The 22,727-nt window shown below is 43.3% G+C and overlaps 1 protein-coding gene across 5 annotated transcripts in view; it reads right to left on the reverse strand.

Moving 5' to 3' along the window:
* The window catches only part of LOC128905371 (sodium channel protein type 5 subunit alpha-like), a 222,076-nt gene that overhangs the window by 31,300 nt on the left and 168,049 nt on the right, over nucleotides 1-22,727 (reverse strand). For all 5 annotated transcript variants that reach the window (XM_054191393.1, XM_054191392.1, XM_054191391.1 and 2 more), the window contains exons 18-20: nucleotides 21,271-21,391; nucleotides 11,941-12,095; nucleotides 7,501-7,674 (exon numbers count right to left, since the gene is read on the reverse strand). In XM_054191393.1, the coding sequence (XP_054047368.1) occupies nucleotides 7,501-7,674; nucleotides 11,941-12,095; nucleotides 21,271-21,391 (450 nt within the window). The remainder of the gene's footprint in view (nucleotides 1-7,500; nucleotides 7,675-11,940; nucleotides 12,096-21,270; nucleotides 21,392-22,727) is intronic.

The raw sequence follows: 22,727 nt of genomic DNA on the forward strand, positions 1-22,727 counted from the left end.
GGACGACAGAGGGATCGCTGTGATTTTTGGGGACCACACGACACTCCTTGATGAGCCAAACCTTGGCCAAGACCCAAAAGTCTTTCTCCCTGTTGCCCCAGCGGTGGCTGTGCGGGTGCAGCTGCCTTTAAAAGTCTGGTAGTTCTACCGGGATTTAGAGCAAAAGAATTTCTTCATCATCAACTACGTTCTGCTTCTCATCCAGACACCATGCAGAGACAGCCTTGATTTCGGGCAGCTGAAGAGGAAAGATATAGATAAAAAGATCTCCAAAACCACCGCACGATTCATCCCAGGGTACCTTCTTGATGCTGAGTGCTGTTGTCAGGAGTAGACGGGAATATGCTTGATTACTATTTATTATTTGAAGATGGCGTTATAACGCCAGGGGTGCGCATAGTGATTATTGAGAGAACATTTCCCTGGGGGCTCAGCCCCATCGACTCTGCTCCATTTCCGTCCCAGACAGTGGGAGTTGAGGTGCTGAGCTGAAGGCATGCTTATTTCTGGGCAGGATTAGGATCAACTCCACTTACATGTGATGTGATGCCAAAAAAAAAGAGAAAAAAGGGAAAAGTCTGTTTGGGCTGTTTCCACAAGGTGCTGTTCTGGATTCGCTCGATTCCCTAAAGCATTTATTTAATCAAATGTTCCAAATCAATATGAAAAAATACCAAGTTGATGTGGGAAATGTGACAGTCTTGGCTTGAAAATCATCTGCTTAATTGGATTCTTGAGCCCGAGTCGATCCTGATATTCTATTGACTATGCTAGGATGGAGAGGGACTCTGAAGAATTATGGGTTCCCTGATTTCTGCCAGAAAGTCCTACATACTATGAGTACGAGCCCTCATCTTCATTTGCCTTAGCCCAAACCACCCCAAAGACAGTCATACCAGGGTAGGAGACCAGCACAAAGTCTCTACGCCGGTGGGGCACAGCTTTCACATTTCATCCCAATTCCTTCGACCTCTCCCCCCGCTCCCCAGTAAAGAATCCCTGACCCCTCTGCAAGCTGCACCTCTCCCTTCGCTTCTTCCTTCCCCCTCCTCCTGCCATCAGTCTCTTGGGCAGGTCTGGCCATCCTGGATGGAGCCACAAGGGTGGTGGGAAGATGTTCTGCAATACCTGGGGTTGCAAAGGTCCTCAGGGAGAGGAACTGTTGGACAATCCTCCTCTGTCCTTGCAGAGCGTGTGGGACTCTGGGCCGTTAGGTACAGCCTACATCTCTGTCCCAGCCCTGATCCTCCGTGCAAGGGAGAACATCTCTGTATAAGGCATTTGGCTGCTGCACTCACAGCAACGGAAAGGGCCAAGCGAGCTGCATGCGAGAGCTCAAGGGTTTTATTCATTATTTTCTTTTCAAGCATATTCTTCTAAAAAAGGACATTGAAAAGCGCTCCATCTCCAAATAACTTCAAGAAATAAAAATGTGCGGTAAACCTAGTTCAGCACAATCTGAGTTGAGGCGGGTTTTTTGCACCACTTCCCAAAGTTGAAATTCTCCCTCAGTAATTGAAATTCTTCAGTAATTGCAGTAATTCTTCATATGGCAACTGTTTCGCAAGAGGCAGTGAGCTACGCTTATTTCTGGACTTTCCTCCTCACCTTCATTTACGGTCCCTTTTCCTCCGGCTGCAGCGTGCTTTGTCCTGCTGTGCCTTGTCTGACACCGACCTTGTGCTTCCACTTGGCAAAGCCCGGCTGCTCTCCTTTTAGCATCTATGTGGTAACTAACATGAGGTGCAAACCAAGATAAGACAAGACATTTGGATGTTTTTGCATGTGTTACGTTGAGATAAAGCATGGGGAGGCAGAAGGGAGATTTACAGCGTCCGCTGATCTGCTAACACACATTAAAACCACTTATCTCATCTTCATGTGGAATTTTTTTTTTCACTTATCCTGAATTAGGCAACATGTAGTTAACAACCATTTTTTTCTTTTTTTTTTCTTTTCTTCTTTTTTTTTTTTCTTTTTTTCTTTTTTTTTTTCCCATAAGCAGGCTCCCTGGCTTCTGGAGAGGGATTCTCTTTTCTCTTAGTTATCTGGGAGGCTTATGCCATCAGCAGAGGCCCAGAAGAATGTGCCCTGAGACATCTTCAAAAATCCCACCTGAGCATTTGCTTGAGGAACTTGAAGAAAACCAGTCAAAAAGCGAGCTCTGAAGTAACAGCACCCTGATGTAACCCATGGATTTTTGATAACTTGCAGACAGCACTAATAAGTTCACTTTTAAGATGCTTCTCCAAGTGACAAGCCATATTATTTTTACTTCGCCTTGGCCGTTTTTTGCCATTCTGTTCCTGCGTGCTTTTCTGAACAGAAAGTAGATGAAATCTGCATGCTTTTAGGGTAATTTCCCAAGAATACAAATTGGATTTCAGTGCTGTTTGGGAACAAGTCATTACAGCAGATTGTGTAATTACTGGTAAAGCAAACAGAAATCACCTTGTTAATCAGCAGGGAATACAGATGGAAAAAACAATTAAAGTAATCAGAAGCCATCAATATTTACTTCACACAGCAAGTTTTTAATTGTCACTTAAAGACAATCTGAGACAAGGGCATAATTTAATTCAATTCAATTTTTAACTAGGGATAGAAAGAAGACTGTTTTAAATTGTTCATCTCAAATTCAAAGATTATTAGCTGCTTTTTAACTTGTCCGTCAGTGAAGTATCCTAACTAGAAATCTTGGAGCATGTACTTTCCGGGAAACTATCTTGGAAAATGTCCTATCTGTATTTTTTTAAGCATTCAGTGAAAATGATGGTGCATTGAATGACTGAACATCTATGAACTGTTCTCAAACAAGCAAACAGGCAATTGGGCAGCAAGCAGGACATTTGGCAAGCTGCTCAACAGGGAATACAGAGCTCTAGGTACAAACTCAGCAGATCCAGGCAAGCACCAGGACCATGTTACCTTATAACCATTCACAAAAGGTACGGGGGGACAGGGGCACCATGTGTATTATTTTACTTCCATAAAAGCATCTACAAGATCCTGCCTAGAGGACCTGTTGAATAACTCGTTTGAGGTGTCTGGCCTCCAAACCCATTGCTGAGCCTCGCTTGAACTATTTTGCAGGCAGATACACCGTTTAAAGCTGTTGAGAGCCCCTGCCTCCACGGCGGCAGTGCAGCTCCCTGGGAAAGGGGAGGAAAGGAGCAATCTTTCTTTGTGGTGACTCGGCTGGAGAGAAACTGGTGGGGCATCAGGGCAAAAATTGAGAACTAGAGACGATCTTGCCCTCCCCGTTGCAGGACATAGCGTTAGGGCCCATTGCTGGAGATGGCTGAAGGGGAAGGAGGTGGCCAGCATCACTAAAGAAGCAGTTTCTTAAGAAAATAGCTTTCCCCAAGTATCAAATCCTGAAAGATGGGATAATCTTAGAAAGAATTGATGGAGAAACCCTCATCTCCCCTCATCTCTGAAATCAGTAAATGGCAATCAATTTTTATTTTTTTTTTTAAGCCTGGATTGGGACTAACTTTTGGTCAATTAAATTGAACCCAAAAGCTGCAATGGAGGTGGTGGATTTGTGATAATGGACTTCTGTAGAGAGATGACATTAGTGCCCATTTAAGAGGCTTTCTCTGTGTACGCCACAGGCAATGAAACTTGGCTGTGACTTTTTTCCTGAGCATTCTTACTAATGAGTTAGGGACTTTACATCCCTTTCCAGAGAGCTTTCTCGTGACAGCTTCTGTAGGGTACCCATCTCTCCCCTCTGCCTTCAATGCACGATCAGCGAGAGAAGACGCTGGTGACTGCGACACCTGCAGTCTTTGAATGATGCTAAGCTCCAGATTGATGCCTTTCCCGAACTGACCACTGCAACAGAATAATCCATCCCCTGTCAGCAGAGACTGGGACATAGCTCAGAATTAATTGGCTGAAGCTCAACCTTGATAAGCTCAAGATAATACTTATAGGTCAGAGGAAACAATTGAAAGGAACGTCAAACATGACACCAGCATGCACAACCGGTGGAGTTTATCTGCCCCTTGCTTTAAAACCCAACTGTCTCTGCCTGTCGCAAGACGCGCCTGGTCGAGGGCAGTTTTCATAAATGTTCATTTTGAATGCCACGCGCCTCCATCTCTGGCCAAGTTCAAACTCCTTGTTTAATCTGCTTTGTACGAAGAGGTTTTGATGGCACGAATGCTCGGAAAATACCTGTTCTTTGTGAAAATATTTGCCTGTGCATCCTAGCGAAGAGGACGGTGCATAAACACCATTCCCGTTGGCGATACTGATGGCTGCCTACACTTCAGATACACTATGGTCCCTGCTTTCCCCTCGTTTGAAAAGAGCTGTGAACTGAGTGCCCACCACTCCAATTCATGTGCATGGAGAAGCCATGTTCACCGTGTAGAAGGGGATTACTTTTAGTGGTATGCTTGTTATTCGCAGGGACGAAACATGCACATTAATGCTGTTTGTTCAGTATATCCAAATTTCAGCAGACATCCAAGGCATCTTTCCCAAGTGCTCTAAGTTGAAATGAGCCTGTTTTTTGTGGTTCAATTACTCATTTCTCCCTTCCTCCCAAAGAAATCTGTTGCAGCGTTGTTGATAGGACTTTATTGTATTGCAATGTACTTAAGAGCACTCTCTTACAGTTTTGCTACACTAGCACACTTCTTTCAGATGCAGAGAAGCCCATTATCAGAGATCATCCTTTAGGGATTCTACATCCAGCAAAAATAGCTCTCCGTTTGTGGATTACTGTGTGTTTTGATGTTCAGGCTTTGCAAGACAGAATTTTCTTTAGTAATCCACAATTGTGAGATGAAGCCTTTGCTGTTCCACAGGCCCAAATCGGTGTCAAAGGTCTTTCACAAGGCAGGGCAAGTACAAAAAATCTAAAAAAAAATAAAGCAGCAGCAATATGCTTATACCCCTCCTGGGTTCACTTGCTATTTAGAAATAGTGAATACTTGTAAATTTTGAGCTGTTTTTATGAATTATTCACAACAGAAAAAGGATTCTGAGTTGCGTTTGTACAATGAGAAAACACAGATGATAGATGGCTTCACATGTCCAATGAAAAATCAACTATCACAGCTTGAATTTTGAATACCGATACCAAACTACTAATGAATAATTTGCAGATCAGGAATTTTTAAGTGAATAATTTTAAACAAATAAATTTGAGAAAATCAGACAAGTGGTTCATCTGCTTCTTTTGGAGCAGCTAATGCGCCCATTCACTCCCTTCTGCAGCTCAGTTGCAGTGATTTGGTTCTCAAAGGACCAAAAAGAAAATGTAAATTGAAGTAAAAAGTGTGCTGTGAAAATGATAGCATGTTACTCTGCCAATTCAGAGTGGCAGGGTGTGTGAGCAATAGGGTAGGAGAAGAGCATCTGTTAAACCCGCTAAAAATATAGTACCAGGTTCTCATAATCTGCATTGGGAAATGACTTTGAAGAAAAGAATGGGGCATGGGGAAAAGCTTTATTCACTGAGAACACTACAGGCAAGGCAATTTCCTAGTGTCAACTATTAACTAAAACAACTCAAGGATGGAGTAACTTTCTGGCTAGCTCAGGAGCCTGCAAAAACATTTAAATGGGGATTAAGATAATAAAAAAGTCTGGGTCAGTAACTCTGGGGTGGATTTGCTGGGGATAAAGGGAGTCCCAGGGGCCCATGGTCCCCTTTCACCCACAGCACTCCTTTACGCCATATGTATATGGCATAATGCCCAGCCCATAATATGGGTTGTGCCCAGCCCACCTATGGCTGCATCTACAATCTGTCATTGTACTCATAAACCCCACAATTAAAAAGCAAACACGTGCGTAAATTTTGGGGTTACACACTGACTTTGCATTCTCGTGTAGTTTCTGTTCCATGGGGCCTTTTCGCCTGGGGGACAGGATTTAGCTTAGTTCCCGTTTTACGCTCTTATCGTGCTATCAAGTACATATTTTAACAAGCGGTAACTCATTTCCAACTGTTAATGATGCATCAGGTCTCCAAACTACTTCAGCAAATTCATTGTGCAAACTGCTGTTCCCATCAGGAAGACCCCTACTGATAGTTGTGACAGCATCAAGCCCTCACCCAGCCCTTCTAGTCTTCAGAAGTTCATTAAAACAATAACTCCACTAACAAATTCCTGGAAGCCTATACAATACTTTATGTGAGTCCTACTAGTCCCATTTTACAGGTGGAGAAACTGGGAAAGAAAAGCTGTGTCACTCGACCTGAGCCACAGTAACCAGAGTTTTCAGGGTTGGGCTATAACTTAGGAACTGGTGGTTTCCAATTTTGTGGTTAAATAATTAAACCGGGCCTTCCTCTTCTATTGAAGCTAATTTGTGAAAAATGAGTGCCTTCCCTTTAAGAGGTTTCCAGGCCTGTATGCAAAGATGAATTTATGACCTACAATTTATGTAAAGAACTTCCTTTTCATAAATCAATTTATTAAAGTTCTGGAGAAGCTTCCAAAGGCTCTGATCCAGCAGTGCACTTAGACATGTCCATAACTTCAAACAAGTAAATTGTCCCATTGAAGTGCTTTCCTGGACTGGGGCCAAAGAAAGTGCAGCTCTCCCCTGAGTCAAGGTTCAGATGTAAAATGGGGAAAAATAATTTATCAAAAGTTTAATAAGTTACCTAGTCATGGCAGAGCTCTGCCAGCCTTCCACATTAATACCTCAAGCTCATAAGAAATGGCCTCAGGGAGATAATTGCCTCCTTATTGATAGGCTGTGATGAAATGTTAACCCTCATCATGGAGGATGCAGAGCTGCTGGCTTTTCCTGAATTTGGCAGATCCCATGACCAGGCAATCTGAAACTTCAGAGGGGACATGCCTGGTTCTAGCAACACTGCTGGGGCATGAGCTCCCTTTTGTTCAACTATTACTCCCCTTTAAGGATTACCTTCATAGGGGAACCAAGCATTGCGGTATTTCAAGGATTTGGAGTATTTTGTGAGGTTTTTCTAATAGTGAAATCGCTTTGACAAGAGGACTATTCACACCTTCTTCTGGACTCCTTCGGTGGTAAATACTTGGGAGACGGTACTGAACATACTGTTACGTGCCCTTGGCAGTCTCGCCGGGAAACTACGCCAAGGACAGCTTCTCTAATCTGCTGAAAGACTTGTGTGTCGAGGTCACGTGCCGAGCAGTCGGAGGTAACCGGACCTTGTGCTAGCTGGGAGTGTGGAACGAGACATTAAATGCTAAAAGAAAAAACGAGCTCCAAGGGACGAGAAGGGAATGTGACTCAAATTAGCAGGGTGACACCTCTGAGTAACGACGCGAAGAGATCTCCTCCGCTCTGGCACGCTGATCCATGGGGGTGCAGGGTTACATACCAAGTCTCCAGACCTCCTTCAAGGTTCATCTAGGGTTCTTACTCAGAACGAGTGGCAGCTGTCATTTTGCAAACACAAAGCTGCCAGACTTAACAGCCCGTTCCTATGCATTATAAAATCCAACGCAAGAAGCATCGTAGTTCCAAAGTGATACTTACATCTACAATTAGGAAGTCAAGCCAGCACCAGGCATTGGTGAAATACTTCTTGAATCCATAAGCCACCCATTTCAGGAGCATTTCCAAGACAAAGATGTAAGTGAATATTTTGTCAGCGTATTCCAGCATGGTTTTTATGTTTTTTCGATCCTCAAGGTAAATATCTTCAAAAGCCTGGAAGTACAAAAGACTGATTACAAACTTCTGCTAAGCTGTGTTGGAAAGCACTGGCTCTGTCCTACAAGTCTATAGTACTATTTGTATTGTCTGTGATTTCTGATATATTTTAATTCCACCATCCGAATGAGCCCACGGGCACAAATAGGACTGACCCTAAGCAAACAAAGGTCCGTTCAGGTTTCCCTTATCGTGGACACATGGCTCAGCTGTCTCTGTCTCTCCAGCCTCTACCGGATGTCTACTGAGCAAACATCCTTGCAGTGGAAGAGGAGCTCAAGCACCCTAGATTTGGGAACACGCCTCTGGGAGCAGGGAGCCACCCCAAGCTGCCCAAGGGCTCCTGCTGTCAGTGCCGCTGCTATCCTGGCACCTCAGGTGCCCCAGGCCATAGGATGCCTGTCTTTAGGAGGCAAAATCTGACCCTTACATTCAGTCAAATACTTCTTATTGCTAATGACGACAAATTGGGTTATTAACCTGCTTAAGCCTGTGTTATAGAGTACTGCAGTTCCCTGGCTTCTGTTCAGCCATCACATTTAAGGTAGCTACAAGTATCTGCCTCAAGAAATGCTCATTATTATTCCCTTAACAGAACAATTATGTTTTAAAGGTCAAGATATCTATCTACCCATCTCATCTGTCTCTCTAATTAATCTTATACAGGGCATCATCAAAGGACTTTCAGTATCTGTATCAAGTATAAGCAACTTAATAACCCCGTTAAAATATTTAAGATATAAAACAATATGCCTACTAAAACAAAACAAATAAAGTTGTCCCGCAATTTAGCTTTCACTTTAGAATGTATGTCAAATAAAATGCAGGATCCTAGTGGCAGGGTTGCCTATATACAGCCCGTTTTGGGGTTTCGCGCAGCAGTTACAGTCTGCTTCCCCAGCTGCTCAAGCCACCGTCATTACGAGCTGCTCCCATGTCCCCGCCACCTGAATGACCCCAGCTTTGATATATATTACTCTTGTCCCATCCTGTGACCCAGAGCACTTGGCAGCAAGAAAGAACACCACTACTTGAGAGGATCTGTGCTCATCTTCTTAATTATCTGCATTTACATATTTCAAGATCGGTAGCTACTTTCTGAGGAACTTCAAAAAGTTAGCAAACACCCAGTGCCCGGAGATACAAGAAGCGTGTTACTTGTCACTCAAGCAGTCACACTGCTCTTTTGCCTGCCAGGCAACAGTAATTAAACTGACAAGAAAGCTTTGGCAGCCTGTGCCAAAGCTTGTCCATTTGTCCCCACACTTTGGGGTGACGTTTTCACTGCAACTCTGTCTCCTATCTTGCCTTCAAAAATGATATTTCAAGGGTGTGAAAGAGCTGTTGGAGAAAGCCACAGAAAACAATACACAGAGAGATTGGAGTTTATCACTTCTTGTAGGGGCTCACTCACTTTGTCAGATGACTTGCTGTACTTTGCAATTACTGCAAAAATAACAACAAACTATTTAAAGCGATTTCCTCCTCTCCCTCCTTTGCTCTCCCTATTTTCTACCAACTTGTCAAAAAGTATATTGTTTGTTTTGTCTATTAAAAACGCACTGTGAGTCAGGAAGCAGCTTAATAAGGGATGAAAAATACACTACTCGCATGCCTCAGGTGCGCCGTGCTTCTGCAGGAGACGTGGATATTACCCAAATGACAAAACTCTGGTGCTTTGCATTTTTTTCATGGTGACAATGGGTGAAATCTTTGCAATATAAAACATCATTAAGGGTTATTTCTTCTGCTTTGTTTCGTGTGTTAAAAAAGAGTTAAGCAGGATACCTGCAGTGTTACCTGCAATTGCTATTAAAACACAGGCTCCCAGTTTGGGTGCTTATGGCTTCAATGGGTCCTTATGGCTTAAAGATAGGTTTTTGGATCTTTTGCAGCAAGCTATAGATATATTATGATGGTTTAACTACCACACACAAGTATTTACTGGCTTTTAAACTCCCTTAAGAACTTAGCACGTCCCAGGGATGTAGCCAGATGAACTCAGTTTTTGGAAGAGCTCACCCCAGAATAACAGAAGGAAAAAGTTGTGTATTCCCTCCAACATCTCCAGTCCAAATACTGAAGCACAGGGTTGATATGTGAGAAAATGCAGCATAATTTGCCCTTATACAGAATTGCACTGGCTAAATTGAAAATCGCAAAAAAGTAAATGAATGCACGCAATGAAAATTAAATGAGATTTATATTGCAATGTTCAGTGTCTAAGGCACTTTTAATTACATATGTAAGGATGTGTATTCATCCAAAGTGTATTATAGCAAGTGACATGCCTCCTTTAAAATGTGTTAAGAAATTAACATGCTGATCCTCAAACTGGTACAAAAACTGACAGACTCCATTGATTTCAGCAAAGCAATGGCAATTTTCAGCAGCCTACTATTTACCCAAGTTTTTCACCCTCTTGCTTTTCATAATGAAATAAAATCCACTGGGTGAAATTTCAGCCCATCCCTGGTGGACCCGGAGAACGGTCCATTCCTTTCTTTCTCCATCAACATTTATATATTTTCATCTTCTTGTCTCCCTGCAGAGGCTTTCTTTAAACTACATAAACCCAGTACTTCTGTTTTCCTCTTTTTTTAGGCCACTGATAATTTGCGCTGCTCTCCTCTGGAGTTTCTTCAATTAGCCCATGTCTTTCCCAAAGTGCAACGCCCAGAGCTGAAGCCAGTGCTCCAGCTGAGACCTCCTTGATGCCAACTGGAGTGGAAGAACATGCTTATTTATACAGCCCAGTGGGGTGTTCGGCCTTTGTGCGGGGCTGCGATGTAGTTTACTCGTTTGTCCTGTTTGTTGCCTGTTCTCTCTCCAGCTCTTTTTACTAAACATGCTATCTTACCAGCCATCCCGCATCATACCATTCTGCCCATGATTGTGCCTGATGAGGTGAAGCAGGCACCTTTCTGAGATTATGTTCCTTTTACTATTTAAGGCAGATTCATCTGTTTGGCTGAAGTTAATCCTCACCTCCAGAAATACATGGATAACCTGTCCAAACATGACACTGCCCGCAAATTTGCTATGCGTATTTCTTACTCCGTTAGGGAGGAGAAGATCATTGACCACCAGACCAAAGCCTGGAGAACACTTGATGTACCCCTTTGCTCTATGCCCAGATGAAAACCTGAGAGAAGTCCCACCAACTTCAGCGACATCCCTGACATGTAATTGAACAACATAAATATATGCTGCCATTGCTACAAAGAGCCCCGAGCTGATAATATGGAGAGGATAATCCCAGTACGCAGTGGGATCTCAGGAGGAGAGCATCCCTTGTTGGAGTCCTGGACAATGACCAACCAGCCTCCTTGCACACACACCCTTTTGGATGGAAGCAGGAGCTGTCTGTGCAGGGAACATACAGTGGTTTAAGCTAAGGTGTGTTCAAAACATGACAGGCACCCACCAGCTCCATGTGTAGCACCGATTCACTGCCCCCTGTGTCTTCTATCATAGAATCACAAAATCACAGAACATGTTGGGTTGGAAGGGACCTTAAAGATCATCTAGTTCCAACCCCCCTGCCACGGGCAGGGACACCTCCCACCAGACCAGGTTGCTCAAAGCCCCATCCAGCCTGGCCTTGAACACCTCCAGGGATGGAGCATCCACAGCTTCTCTGGGCAACCTGGGCCAGTGTCTCACCACCCTCACAGTAAAGAATTTCTTCCTAACATCCAATCTAAATCTCCCCTCCTTCAGTTTGAAACCGTTACCTCGTGTCCTATCATTACACTCCCTGATAAAGAGTCCCTCCCCATTCTTCCTGTAGGCCCCCTTTAGGTACTGGAAGGGGCTATAAGGTCTCCCTGGAGATTTTGCTTTGCTGGTTATAAAATGTGCTAAAAAAAAAAAAAGAAAAGAAAAAAAAAAAAAGTGCCATCCAAAAAAGCCATCCCTGGAGCAAAATACAAGCCTCCAGATGGGAACAACCACGGAGCAGTTACGGGATGCTGAAGTAGTAACTCTGGGATACTTCCTCAGACGCACTTCCTTAAGGATTAGCTTTTCAAAAGATGTGCACATCATAATTTTATGTTATAGCAGAAGACAGTTCCCCCCCACATACGGTAAAGGCAGGATAAATCAGAAAAGCAGAAGACCTGTTTTAGCCCCAAATATGCTTTGCTTTCAGAAGTGAGCAGTAAGAGCTCATAAACTCCTAGAGAGAGCCAACAGGAGAACAACTTCCCTGAGACCCATGTCCACTTTCAACCAGCTAGGCAATCCTGTAACATTTACCAGGGCTCCGCTGCTCAGCAGGATCATGAATATGATGAAAGTTTCAAACCAGTTGTGTTCGACAATTCTGTAGCAGGTTTTCCGCAGCCTCCACCAAATTTTTCCTGGGAATTTTGTGGTGTCCACTGAACAGCATGGGAAGAATCGCACACAAACTGAAAAGGAGCAAAACAAAACCAAAGTAATTGTTAAAAAAGGCCATTTAAAGCTGCAATAAGGAGCTGCAAAACAAGATTTCTTCTAGCAAGAAGCTGCTGCATGGAGTCACCCCTCCCTTGTTTTTCTCACCAGCCTCTTCTGCCCTGCCTTCCATTTCTCCCTCTCACTCTTCTATTAAAAAACATTCAAAATCACTTCAAATGTGCCCCAGTGATTCCTCCCAATGATTTTTATGATACAGAATACATTGGCCATGAGTCACCAGTGCCCTAGGTCGATCATGTTGTGTTAGCTGAGCTCAGGCAGCACCCCTGATCAGGACTAATGACTCCTGCAACAGTTTCCACAGCCTTCTGAATGGAGGAGGAATATTTTCTTGGTATTATGGTACCACTAGAATTATTGATTAAAAGTGGCAGTCTGATGAAAGGGAGATGAGGGGAGGAGGTGTTGCAGTGTAGATGGGAACAATGTGCTGCAGAGGTTCAGACTGGAAAAGCAGGAGCAGAATTTGATCTCTTGGACTCTCATGAGCTTAAGGAAATCATTAGGATAATGCTTTTGGGAAAGATATTTAGGTGGTTAAATCCCCTTTGATGTCAGCAGAAATTTAGATATCCAGTCTTCGTCCACTGTGGGTTCCCCACTGGTGCTTCAAAGCACTTTCTGACCTTAGTGACAAATGTTTTGTGACAGTTAAGTGTTGTGGTGGTCCTGGGGACCACACATGGATTTCTGATAGGCAAAACCATGGCCATTTTTAGTCTTCTTAGCAACATCCATTAGTAATGGACAGATCCATCTCTCCCATTTCAAAACCCACCCTGTGCATTGTCTTGTGTTGAGTAAGAACTTAAAACTGTCTTTTTCCAGGCTGGAATTTCACTCAAATTTCACAACATCTGCTGATGAGAACGACCCTCAGAAACTACTTCATTTTCAATAAGCAATGGTTTTACCCTACATTTAATACATGTGTTGTATAGAAAGAGGGGTAGCTATGGAGCTTTATCAGTCCCATCATGAGAAAAAAATCATGGGCCAGCTGCTCCCATAGCTGAAAGGTGGTCAAGGTTGCTAACTCGTCTTGAAGCACGCAACAACCTCTCAGAAGTGACAAGGGAGGACATCTCACCATGGTGATGTAATGCAATGTTATTGCAAGTAGAAATAATATTCAGGCAGGGAAGCTGGGGAAGGAAAGAGGGTGAGTGCCAGGGTGACACAGACAGCAGGTGCTGTTAATTCAAGGTGGCGTAACAGAGGTGCTTGGGCTGCATGTGATATGTGAGGAGATCAAGGGTAACTCCCGGGATGCTGGGATTCCCAAGCCGCTGAAAGCGGGGCGCTGCTGGCAGCAGGCTCTGCCAGGAGGAAGGGAGCAGCTCAGCCTGCTGTGGTCCTCCTGGCATTTTCTGTAATTTTTCATTAGCCCAGATCCCTGCTATGGAGCAGCAGAACTGTAGGATGTTTCATGAATCGCTCCCAGATCTCCCCTTTCCCTCACATTTCTGAAATGTTTGGTAGGCGTAGGCTCTCGGATGTGGAGGTTTTTGGTATGGGACTAACAGGACAGCAAACCATTTATGCAAGGAGCTACCTGTCCTCTAAATGCCTCCGTCACACAGATCCACACCAGTTCCCAGTTTACCACTGCATTCTGGAATTCAGAGAATTCCGGGCTCAGTCGAAATACACTAATTTAATCAAAATATTTGAGAAGAACATAACGCTAGGAGAAGATAGAAATGTAATAAACAGCTCTCTGCTTCTTTGTAGGTCGGGGACCACTCCAACAAAGGAAAGTTTTATCCCTCTAAGCACGTCAACGCTGAACACCAAAGAATCACATCAGGGGATAAAACAATATCATGTTAGTCACTACTTTTTGCTAAAACCTGTACAGTGCTCAGAGACGGTAATGCATGTTATTTGGGTGTGTTTTAGGAAGTAGGTACGTGGAACAGACTTCAGGCTCCCTGAGCTCAGGTACTCGTATGGCAGCTCTGCCCAGAGACGCCCCTGCAATACAATCCCACCAGCACGACGTGACAGAGGGGGCCGTTAGTTGCATCTCCCAGCAGGGCTGCCGGAGAACTCCTACGCTCCACCTCACCCCACAACCCCTATGGTCCTCACCAGCTCTCGGGTGTCTGGTCCACGCTCTGTGCTGTTGTGCAGGTAACACAGGCCACCTCACTGTCAACTAAGATTTGGATCAGGAAGACCAAAGGCTTGGATTTAGATCCCTCTTTCGTCACGTGAACAGGCTAATGAGCAGGCTGTTCCCTATGAAAGTGTGGATTTCTTATGTGAAGTTGAAATACCCCTTTGTACCAGAGGTAACCGCTGCTTCTAGCAGAATAAATTTACAAACTTTCCCTAAGCCTACCTTGTTCCTATAAACGATTTCATTTGGAAAAAAACCAGCATTTTTCAGACTTAAAACCTTTGTCCAGAAACTTTCCCCTCTGTTCTCCTAAATTACTTCCTACTTGGCTTTTTAGTCTCTTAGATGATGCTTAGGCTCTGCCAGTAACGGGTATGACATGCTCTGTCATGCTCTCACAGAGCAGAAATGCTCTGTAAGTACTGTTGGAAAAGGTTAGGATCTTCCAGGAAGTGGTCTTCCCCACCGTAAGATAGTTGGATGAGTCATTCCCTGGAGGAGTCTGCCTCTGTCTTTCCACTACACAGGGAACCTGATTTCCTGAGCCCAGGCACAGCTAAAATTAGGGGATCACCATCAAATTAAATACTAATGAGCAGGGCACCGTGAATTCCAAAGTCACTTCATTTGTGATGGAAAATGCTTAATAAATGGTAAAAACAAGCTATTGCTGATTCAGTCAGCTTCCATCTGATAATCTACAGGTACAGAGAGGTATTTTTAAAGACAGAAAGCCAGCTAGGACTACTAATCTTTTTTTTTTTTTAATGCTCTTTGATGGCTTTCATGCTATTCCGAGCTGAAAAAAATGGTCCTAGTTACTGACAGTAATACCTTGAAAAATCCAAAATAGCTTCTCAGATGAGTCAGCCCAAAATCACAGCGCTATTAAATCCCATGCTTTTGATTGGGCCCAATTCAGAAATGTTTAGACCAGATTCTGATACAATTACTAATGTCAAGTAGCACTTCCGTGAATAATCATGCCGGCTGCAATTCGGATGAAATGCTATTTTTAACTATTCATCTATCAAACAGAAAAAATGAAAACTGAAAGAAAAGAAGAAAACCGAGGGGAAAAAAAGAAAACTGACCACAAACAGGTCTTTTAATGAATCAGTAAAGTTCTATTTCCATTTCAAATTCTCTGATTTCCCTCACTGACTGTTATTTCATGCCTGTGCTTTTCTGAACTCTCTCATAATGCTGGTGGCTTACTGTTCTGGTGACCTTGACCCACGCTTAATGCTGAATTGGAAGCTTCACATACATACCCTACAAAGAAGTTTACCTGACGTTGGTCAGCATTTTAACAGGGTTTTGGTGTTGTGGTTTTTTTTTTCATTTCTGTGAAATCAAAATATCAAACCCATTCCAATGTGTCTAAGGCAGGACCTGGTGAGGGTCTGACCAGTCATAACTCCAGCTGGCTTCTACACCAAGGCAGGTGGTCAGCAGACCCCAGCTTCAGGTTTTGAAAGCTATTTTATGCACACGAAGATGACTATTCATTAGCACCTTTTAGCACAGTAAGTGTCAGGGCAGGAATAAATGCTTTGGCATTTCTTATAACAGCATTACTCACACTGCCTTGTCTCATAGATTTGTGCTGTCCCCCTGAAATCAATGCTAGTAGGGAACGGGTCATGCAGAAGAAGCTGACCACCTTGTGATTTAGTCAGGACTTAGTTTTGCCACCCTAATTCATGTTGGGCTACATCTTTTTTGAGAGCAAACTGACTCGTTTACACCATGGCCTTTTGAGTAGTAGGTTACTGCTCAACAGAAACACAGAACAGCAGAAAAAGTCCCCCCAAAGGGTTGAGTTATTTGCTGGTAAATCAGTGAAGCTGCCTTAGTGGTCAACTTGTCTAAGAACAAGGTCTGTTTTCAATTCACATTACATATAATTTGTCATGAAACAGAGACCTATTTACCAAGAAACCTCTTCAAATGTATCAGTAAACAATGATATTATTTAGGTTTTGTTCGTTTTTCATAACAAGGGAATTGTTTCCTTCCACCACCGGGGGTGTCCTATAGCGCAATCACAAACTGCAGATTAAAATGTGTCCTGAACGGCAGTTTCCACTGCAGGTGTGACAAAGAAAGCTCTTCCTTAAGCATCTGCCACAATGATAAACAAGTTACCAAAAAAAAACCCAAACAAAACCCCCCAAAAACCCAGAAAGAGCAGGAGGAATTTAATTTACAATGCATTTTGTGTGAATATTCCTTTGGTTCCACGTTCACATTTTCTAGCCTGGTGCATTACAGTCACGGAGCTGTTAGACCTGATTGCATTACTTTGGTGCACTGGGAAAAAAGAATCTCTTTATAAGTGTGGGAGCTATACTGCAAAAACTTCCTCCTGCGCGCACGACAGCCAAGCCTATTTATTTCAGGCTTATGAGTAAAGACTTTACAAATCCACTGCTTGTTCACACCAACATGTACATTTTAATTTACATGAAATGATTAGATATGTTTTGGCTGGATTGGGCTGCTGATTCTCTTCAGTAAACCAGGAAGACTAATTAATTTCTTTTATACTGTGGTCCAATACGTCTGGTACCTTATGTTCAAACCGCGGTAATTCTATAGTTACTTTTGCACAGGAGTTCCCAATTATTGGGACACTCATTTTTAGAACAAAATGATATTTTGCTTAGCTTTGAACGCTGGTTACAGCATCGCTTGGTTCGACACAGAGAAAATACAGCTTCCTCAGCATGAACTCAAGCAGGCAGGTATTCATAATGTGTTTTTATGTGTATATATATATATGTCAATTTGGATTTCTAATGACCAGTCTGGCTAGCTGTGTTTGCTCGAGCAAGAAAGCCAGCCTGGCTGTAGTCCCTTCGTAAGACACCAGTATGTCCCCATGCGTGGAGGGAATGTGTTCTTTGCAGACCCTCCTTATTTAACCCCTTTTTCTTCTTCTGGCCCCACTAACCCACTGGCACACATGCCTGGGGCTTATACTGTGCAGCTCTAGGGCTAACACAGAAGAGATTTGCCATCGCTGCCACCAGTTTTCGGATACCTGAGACACACATGGACATTTGAGTCTCTTCTTGTGTACTACAAGCGGTTGCTGCCAAGAGAGCATCTGACAAAGCCACAGCCTGCCAGGTGTTTTTACTCTTCCAAGGGCTTTACAAGGGTACACTTCTTGTTTATCTGCTGCTGTTCTCCCCCAAACATATCTTCTCGGAGGTCACTACAAATAACGATGTGACGCCTTGAAGCAAAGGCGCTGGGCAGCCTGGTCCACCACCGATGTCAGCCCTGCTTTAAGCGAGGGGGTGGATACCTTGAAATCTAGAGGTCCTGTCCAACCCGAATTAATTTAATTCTGTACACGCGATAGGACTGTAAGAGTTTTATGATGTCTGAAAACTGGATACAACAAAATACTAACATGCCCTTTCTGATGGAAAAACTCCCGCTGTTATCTCAGATACTATGGCTAGAGGAAAAAAGAAACCTTAAAACTTGTTTTTGTTCTGTAATTTTTTTCCCTAGGAAGACAGTTAACTTGTTTTGTTGGGCTTTGTTTGGTTTTACTCAGCTTTTAAACATCACCTGCTGGAAGTCCCCTATAGCTCAGTTCAGATTTGTTCAGTTTAACGGTCCGTTTGAGCTCCTCTTTGCTTTTTTGTTTCTAAACAGCCGCTAACTGCGGCTGGGGAGGGCATGACGCAGATCCCACCATTAATCAGAGGAACTTCACTTTAGCGCATGGCATTTTCCAGCTGCGATAATTGCTCCTAACGTGATCACGTGAAAAACTGTTTGTGAGTGTCCTCGGTGTCACGAGTTGCGATCAACCACGCGTTGAGCAAGGTAGCTCATTCTTGCACTACCATTAGATGATTCTCCTTTGAAACCTTTGCCAGCGGGCTTTGTCCGGGGAATTACGCTTGAGGACTTGGTGAAAACTTTCTCCTATTAGGGTCTGGGAGAGAGGAGCGTGCTGGGGCCAGGGGGCTCTCTTTGGACGACCTTCTGTGAGACACAGAAGAGCATGTCCAAACAGATAGCAATTTTTGTTGCAGAGAACACATACCAATGGAGGTAACAGGACTGGAGCGCTGCGAGGCATCTGGAGGAAAAAATACCCAAATAGCTGGCATTGCCTAGATGTTGCTTTCCCATCAACTGGCAACAAGAACAATCTCTCTTTTTCTATCAGGTTTTTCCCAGCAATACTTTCTAGCTGCCAGAGCTGTGACCCTACCTTGGCTTTACATTTCCTGACCCAAGAATATTCCCCGTTGACCCTAATCAAAGCTATTTTGAGATGATAACGAATTAACAAGTCTCCCCAAGAAAAAACGACCTATGGTTTATCTGGGTCACCCAACTCCGGGAAAACTGTGACCTCAGCAAACTTTCAGCAACTATTTCAAGAACATGCATTATCTTCGTTGCCTTTGTTATCTAAAAAAGGGGGCTGAATCCGGAACATATTTGTTCAGGACACAACCTATGCTGGATGTATTTAGAAATGTCATAGTTTGAATTTAGACAGCTGGTGAGCTAACAAGGTAAGAACTTAACCCTTCCCCCTGCTCTTCCTCTTCGTCTCACTTAATCTCCTTCTTTCACAAGTATTAGCTGGTCATTCTCCCAGATATACCCAATATTGTTGTATCTTTTTATACAAGCGAGTAAAGGCAACACTAGATAAACTTGCCCAGTGCTTGCCCTTCAATAATTCCACTTTAGTAGTGTATAACCTTGTCATACCTTAGCTAACTAGACCAAGCAAGCTTGGTTTTTTGCTTGTTTTTTAACCAGACTGAAATGATAACTGCATGAGGTTTAACTGCAATGGTAAATTTAGGTAAAAATACTGGAAGGCATTTAATAGAAGAAGATTATGGGAAAACACTTTATTTCTCTGCATAAATAAAAACACATGTTGATGTCATTGCAGTAAGAATCATTTAGACTTTCAGTTTATGGCACTTCGACTTGAAATTTTATGACCGAACATTCCCGTGTCAAATTTATGCATTTTTGCGAAATCCATCCACGTTTAGCCTACACAGTAGCCTCTGAAAAATCTGCATGGATATGTGCTGCGCAGGAAAACAGAGCAGATATGTTGGGGAGGACGTCACCTGCAGCTGCATCCCCAGTGCCCCTGGACATCCTGCACTGGGCCAAGGGCTGGGAGCGGGTTCCTCTTCAATTCCCATTCAGAGCTCAAGGCTGAGCTGGCCATACACTGGGAGAAGAGGAAAACACCCTGAATTGAACAGGGACTGGTGAGGAACTGGGTGAGATGAGGAATAAAAGGCAAAAGGCAGGAGCAGGGATGCTCAGGGGGAATGAAGCAGGAGCCAGCAGCGTAGATGTAACCCAGGGCAAGGTTGGGGTTCAGCCTGCAGCACCTTCATTTTGACATTTCTCTGCTGCCAGGATGACGTGTGGGCTTCAAAACTGGCTTAATGCTTCCAGTGGTCCATCTAGAAGAGCATTGCTCGCTACCCTGCGTCCCATTGACAGCAGTGGAGAAGATCTGACAAACTGGGTTGGTGCTGACGTGGTCCTGCACGATGGAGTTTCAGGCAGTTCTGCTTATTTTAAGACAGAGCAAATTACAGTGCTACTGCTCTGGGGCTGAATCGGGGCTGTGCACTGAATGAAGCGATGGGTTGTGTGATGTCCGCCTTATTTCTTTTAAAAATGGGAAGGCGATCATGGCCAAGTACAGTTTCAGAATTTGTAAACTGGCATCTGACTAGCGCTGGTCTTACGGCACTGGCTTGTTTAAACAATTATAATATAGTTTCCCACTTTGCAGTGCTGCTCACTAGACTCATTAAGAAATATATTGTGAAGGAATGAAAACACCAGATCTAATTTCTAAATGTTATTGTATGGGCCAGAATAGTTACAGCATAGTACCATGCTTTCTTCCGTCAACTGCATTAATTTTTGGCTACTGCTTTTAAGCAGAGCTGCCAAAAAAATGTTTAGATCCTAGGGACATTTGTAAGCCCTGCAGGGTTCCCTTACCTCATTCAATCATCTTTCTCACACATATAGAGATGCACATTTTTGCTGACTTTAGGGGCATTCATATACCCAGCAAATCATCTCTGTCTGATCCCATCTGAGCAGCTCTGTTTTTATTTACAATAATCCTTGAATTTTCAAGGGAGTATTCTAACATTCAGCTAACCCTATTTTTCCTAACCCAGATTTAAAGAAAAGTGAGGAATTATTTTTGGAATAGAACACACTCTAAGAAGAAATAACTTAGGATGCTATTTACCTTATGTATTGACTTAAAGCTAGATCTTCTGATGTAGCTGGGTTTTAAACCTGTGTTTTGGAGCGGGTTGGTGATAAAAAAATTAATAAAATGCTGGTTTATTCGGGTATTAAAAGCAGTTATGTAAATGTGAACTGTTGTTATCTAGAATAATTAAGTAAAATACCCTATACATAGCATATCCTTGATCAGATGAAAGGATGAAAGTTACAGGACACGCTAATCTTAACACCCTTTAAAACAAATGGAAGAGAATCCTGGGACTCATGAACTCTGCAGGCAGTTTCTGTTAACTGCCTATGCACGTTTCAGCAACAAAACCATCCTGATCTGGTTAGTTTGCAACCAAATTTGATCACGCACACTTATTGGAAGGCAAAAATCTTCACTGGCCAAGTTAGAAAAATCAACGTATTAAAGAAAAACCCTCTATGGCATAAATCATGCTGAAAAAAGCCTAGCACGTTAGAAGCTGCACAGCCATTTAGAACACGCTTTTGGCTTATCTCACCCTGGAAATCCAAAGAGTAATGTTAACAAGTGATTCTGAGTATGTGTCTGGAGCATTACAGTCCTAAGAAATGAAGTGCACCCAGTGAAATACAGCAAGCAGCCAGAGCAACGTGGTGTGAAGGTGGAGGGATGTTCCCTGAGTGAAGAGGAGGATCCTTCCCTCAGCATTACAGTGAAAAGTGCAGGCCCTTACCTTCAGGGAAGCAGTCTTCAGGCTCCATCAGCTCCTCAGCAAACTCAGGGATCTGCTCCAGCAGTTCTGCAGGATTTGTCAAATCCACTGTGCTGCCTTCAGAAAGACTGATTTCATCAAGCTTGTTGTCAACAAGAGCAAAGATGAGGAAAACAAATTGATCAATCGCCTCGAAGGAAGCAGACGAGTTTTTGTTCCACTAACCAATATCCCAGCTAAAGCCACCACAACAGAGACATCGCCATGCACTTCACGCGGTGCCCAATCCTCCAATGACAGCTCTGCCTACCCTGCGGTGAACTAACAGTCGACCCATCAACAAGAACAACAACAAAAGTTAACAAGTAAAATGTACTTTTTAAAAGAAAAGAGAAGCAAACCGTAGAAAGATTGTGAACAGCCACTGAATATTAATGGTAGGTGGAAGCTTGGAATGACTGAACCACTCGTGATTTTAAGTCTTGTGTGTCCTGAAGGCTCATACCTTCAAATGGCGGGGACCAGAAGTGGCACCCAGCTCCTGTAATGCTGATGGATGAATTTGAGGACCTGTGTTGGATTCCTGTCTCTGGAGCCTCATTCCTGAGGCTCCTCACCCACAACTGATGGGTGAAACCTTCACCCTGTCAGTCGGGATCATGCTCCACTCCCTGCTGCCACAGCTTCTCCTCCGAGATGAGCAGAAGTCCCTCTATCACCAGGGTCCGGTCACACGATGCCACAGGCACACGTGTGTGAGAGGGCTCTTCCACCTGCCTCATCCTGGGGCTAACTTGTTCCCACCATGGGATGTGGCCCCTAGCCTGTTGGCCACACACTTCTCATCTCAAGGTGACATAGGAGGAGGGACACACAGCTACTGAAGGCCTTTCAGAGGCTCTATTGCTTGCCTGAAATATTTGACACCACCATCTTAGGTGTGTAGTTTAAATTCAGCGTTTCTCAAATCCCCCTCTGGAAAATGGGGACAAGAATAATCCCTCTCCCTGAAGCATTGGTTGTCTTATCTATTTAGAGCAGGAATCCTCAAGTAGATCTGGATAAAAATTTCTGGGGAATAGATTATTTTCAAAAATTGTTTTAAAGGCTATGCAAGAAATTGGGTTGAATACAGCAAAGGATCTTGGTAAAAGTCTAATGTTGTAGTTGGAAATCTGGCTGAATTTGATATTAAAAGAGATATGATACATGATTAAATAAGTCACCCAAATATGAAATAGAAATTTCATTTCAGGTCAAAACTTTATTTTAACAGAATTAAAACATTTTCTTTAGAATAAAATGGGATTTTTACCCCCATGTTTTATTTTTCATAATAAAACATTTCCATTTTGTATTAATCCAAAATTACATTTTACTTGATTATTCGGCTCAGCCGCTAAAGTGAAAGATCCAATATTTGCCAGTCCTGCCCACAGTTTGTTTCTCACTGTATTAGAGAACCACCTGGCACAAGT

The sequence above is a fragment of the Rissa tridactyla genome, chromosome 2 (assembly GCF_028500815.1).
Source record: "Rissa tridactyla isolate bRisTri1 chromosome 2, bRisTri1.patW.cur.20221130, whole genome shotgun sequence".
Classification (NCBI taxonomy): domain Eukaryota; kingdom Metazoa; phylum Chordata; class Aves; order Charadriiformes; family Laridae; genus Rissa; species Rissa tridactyla.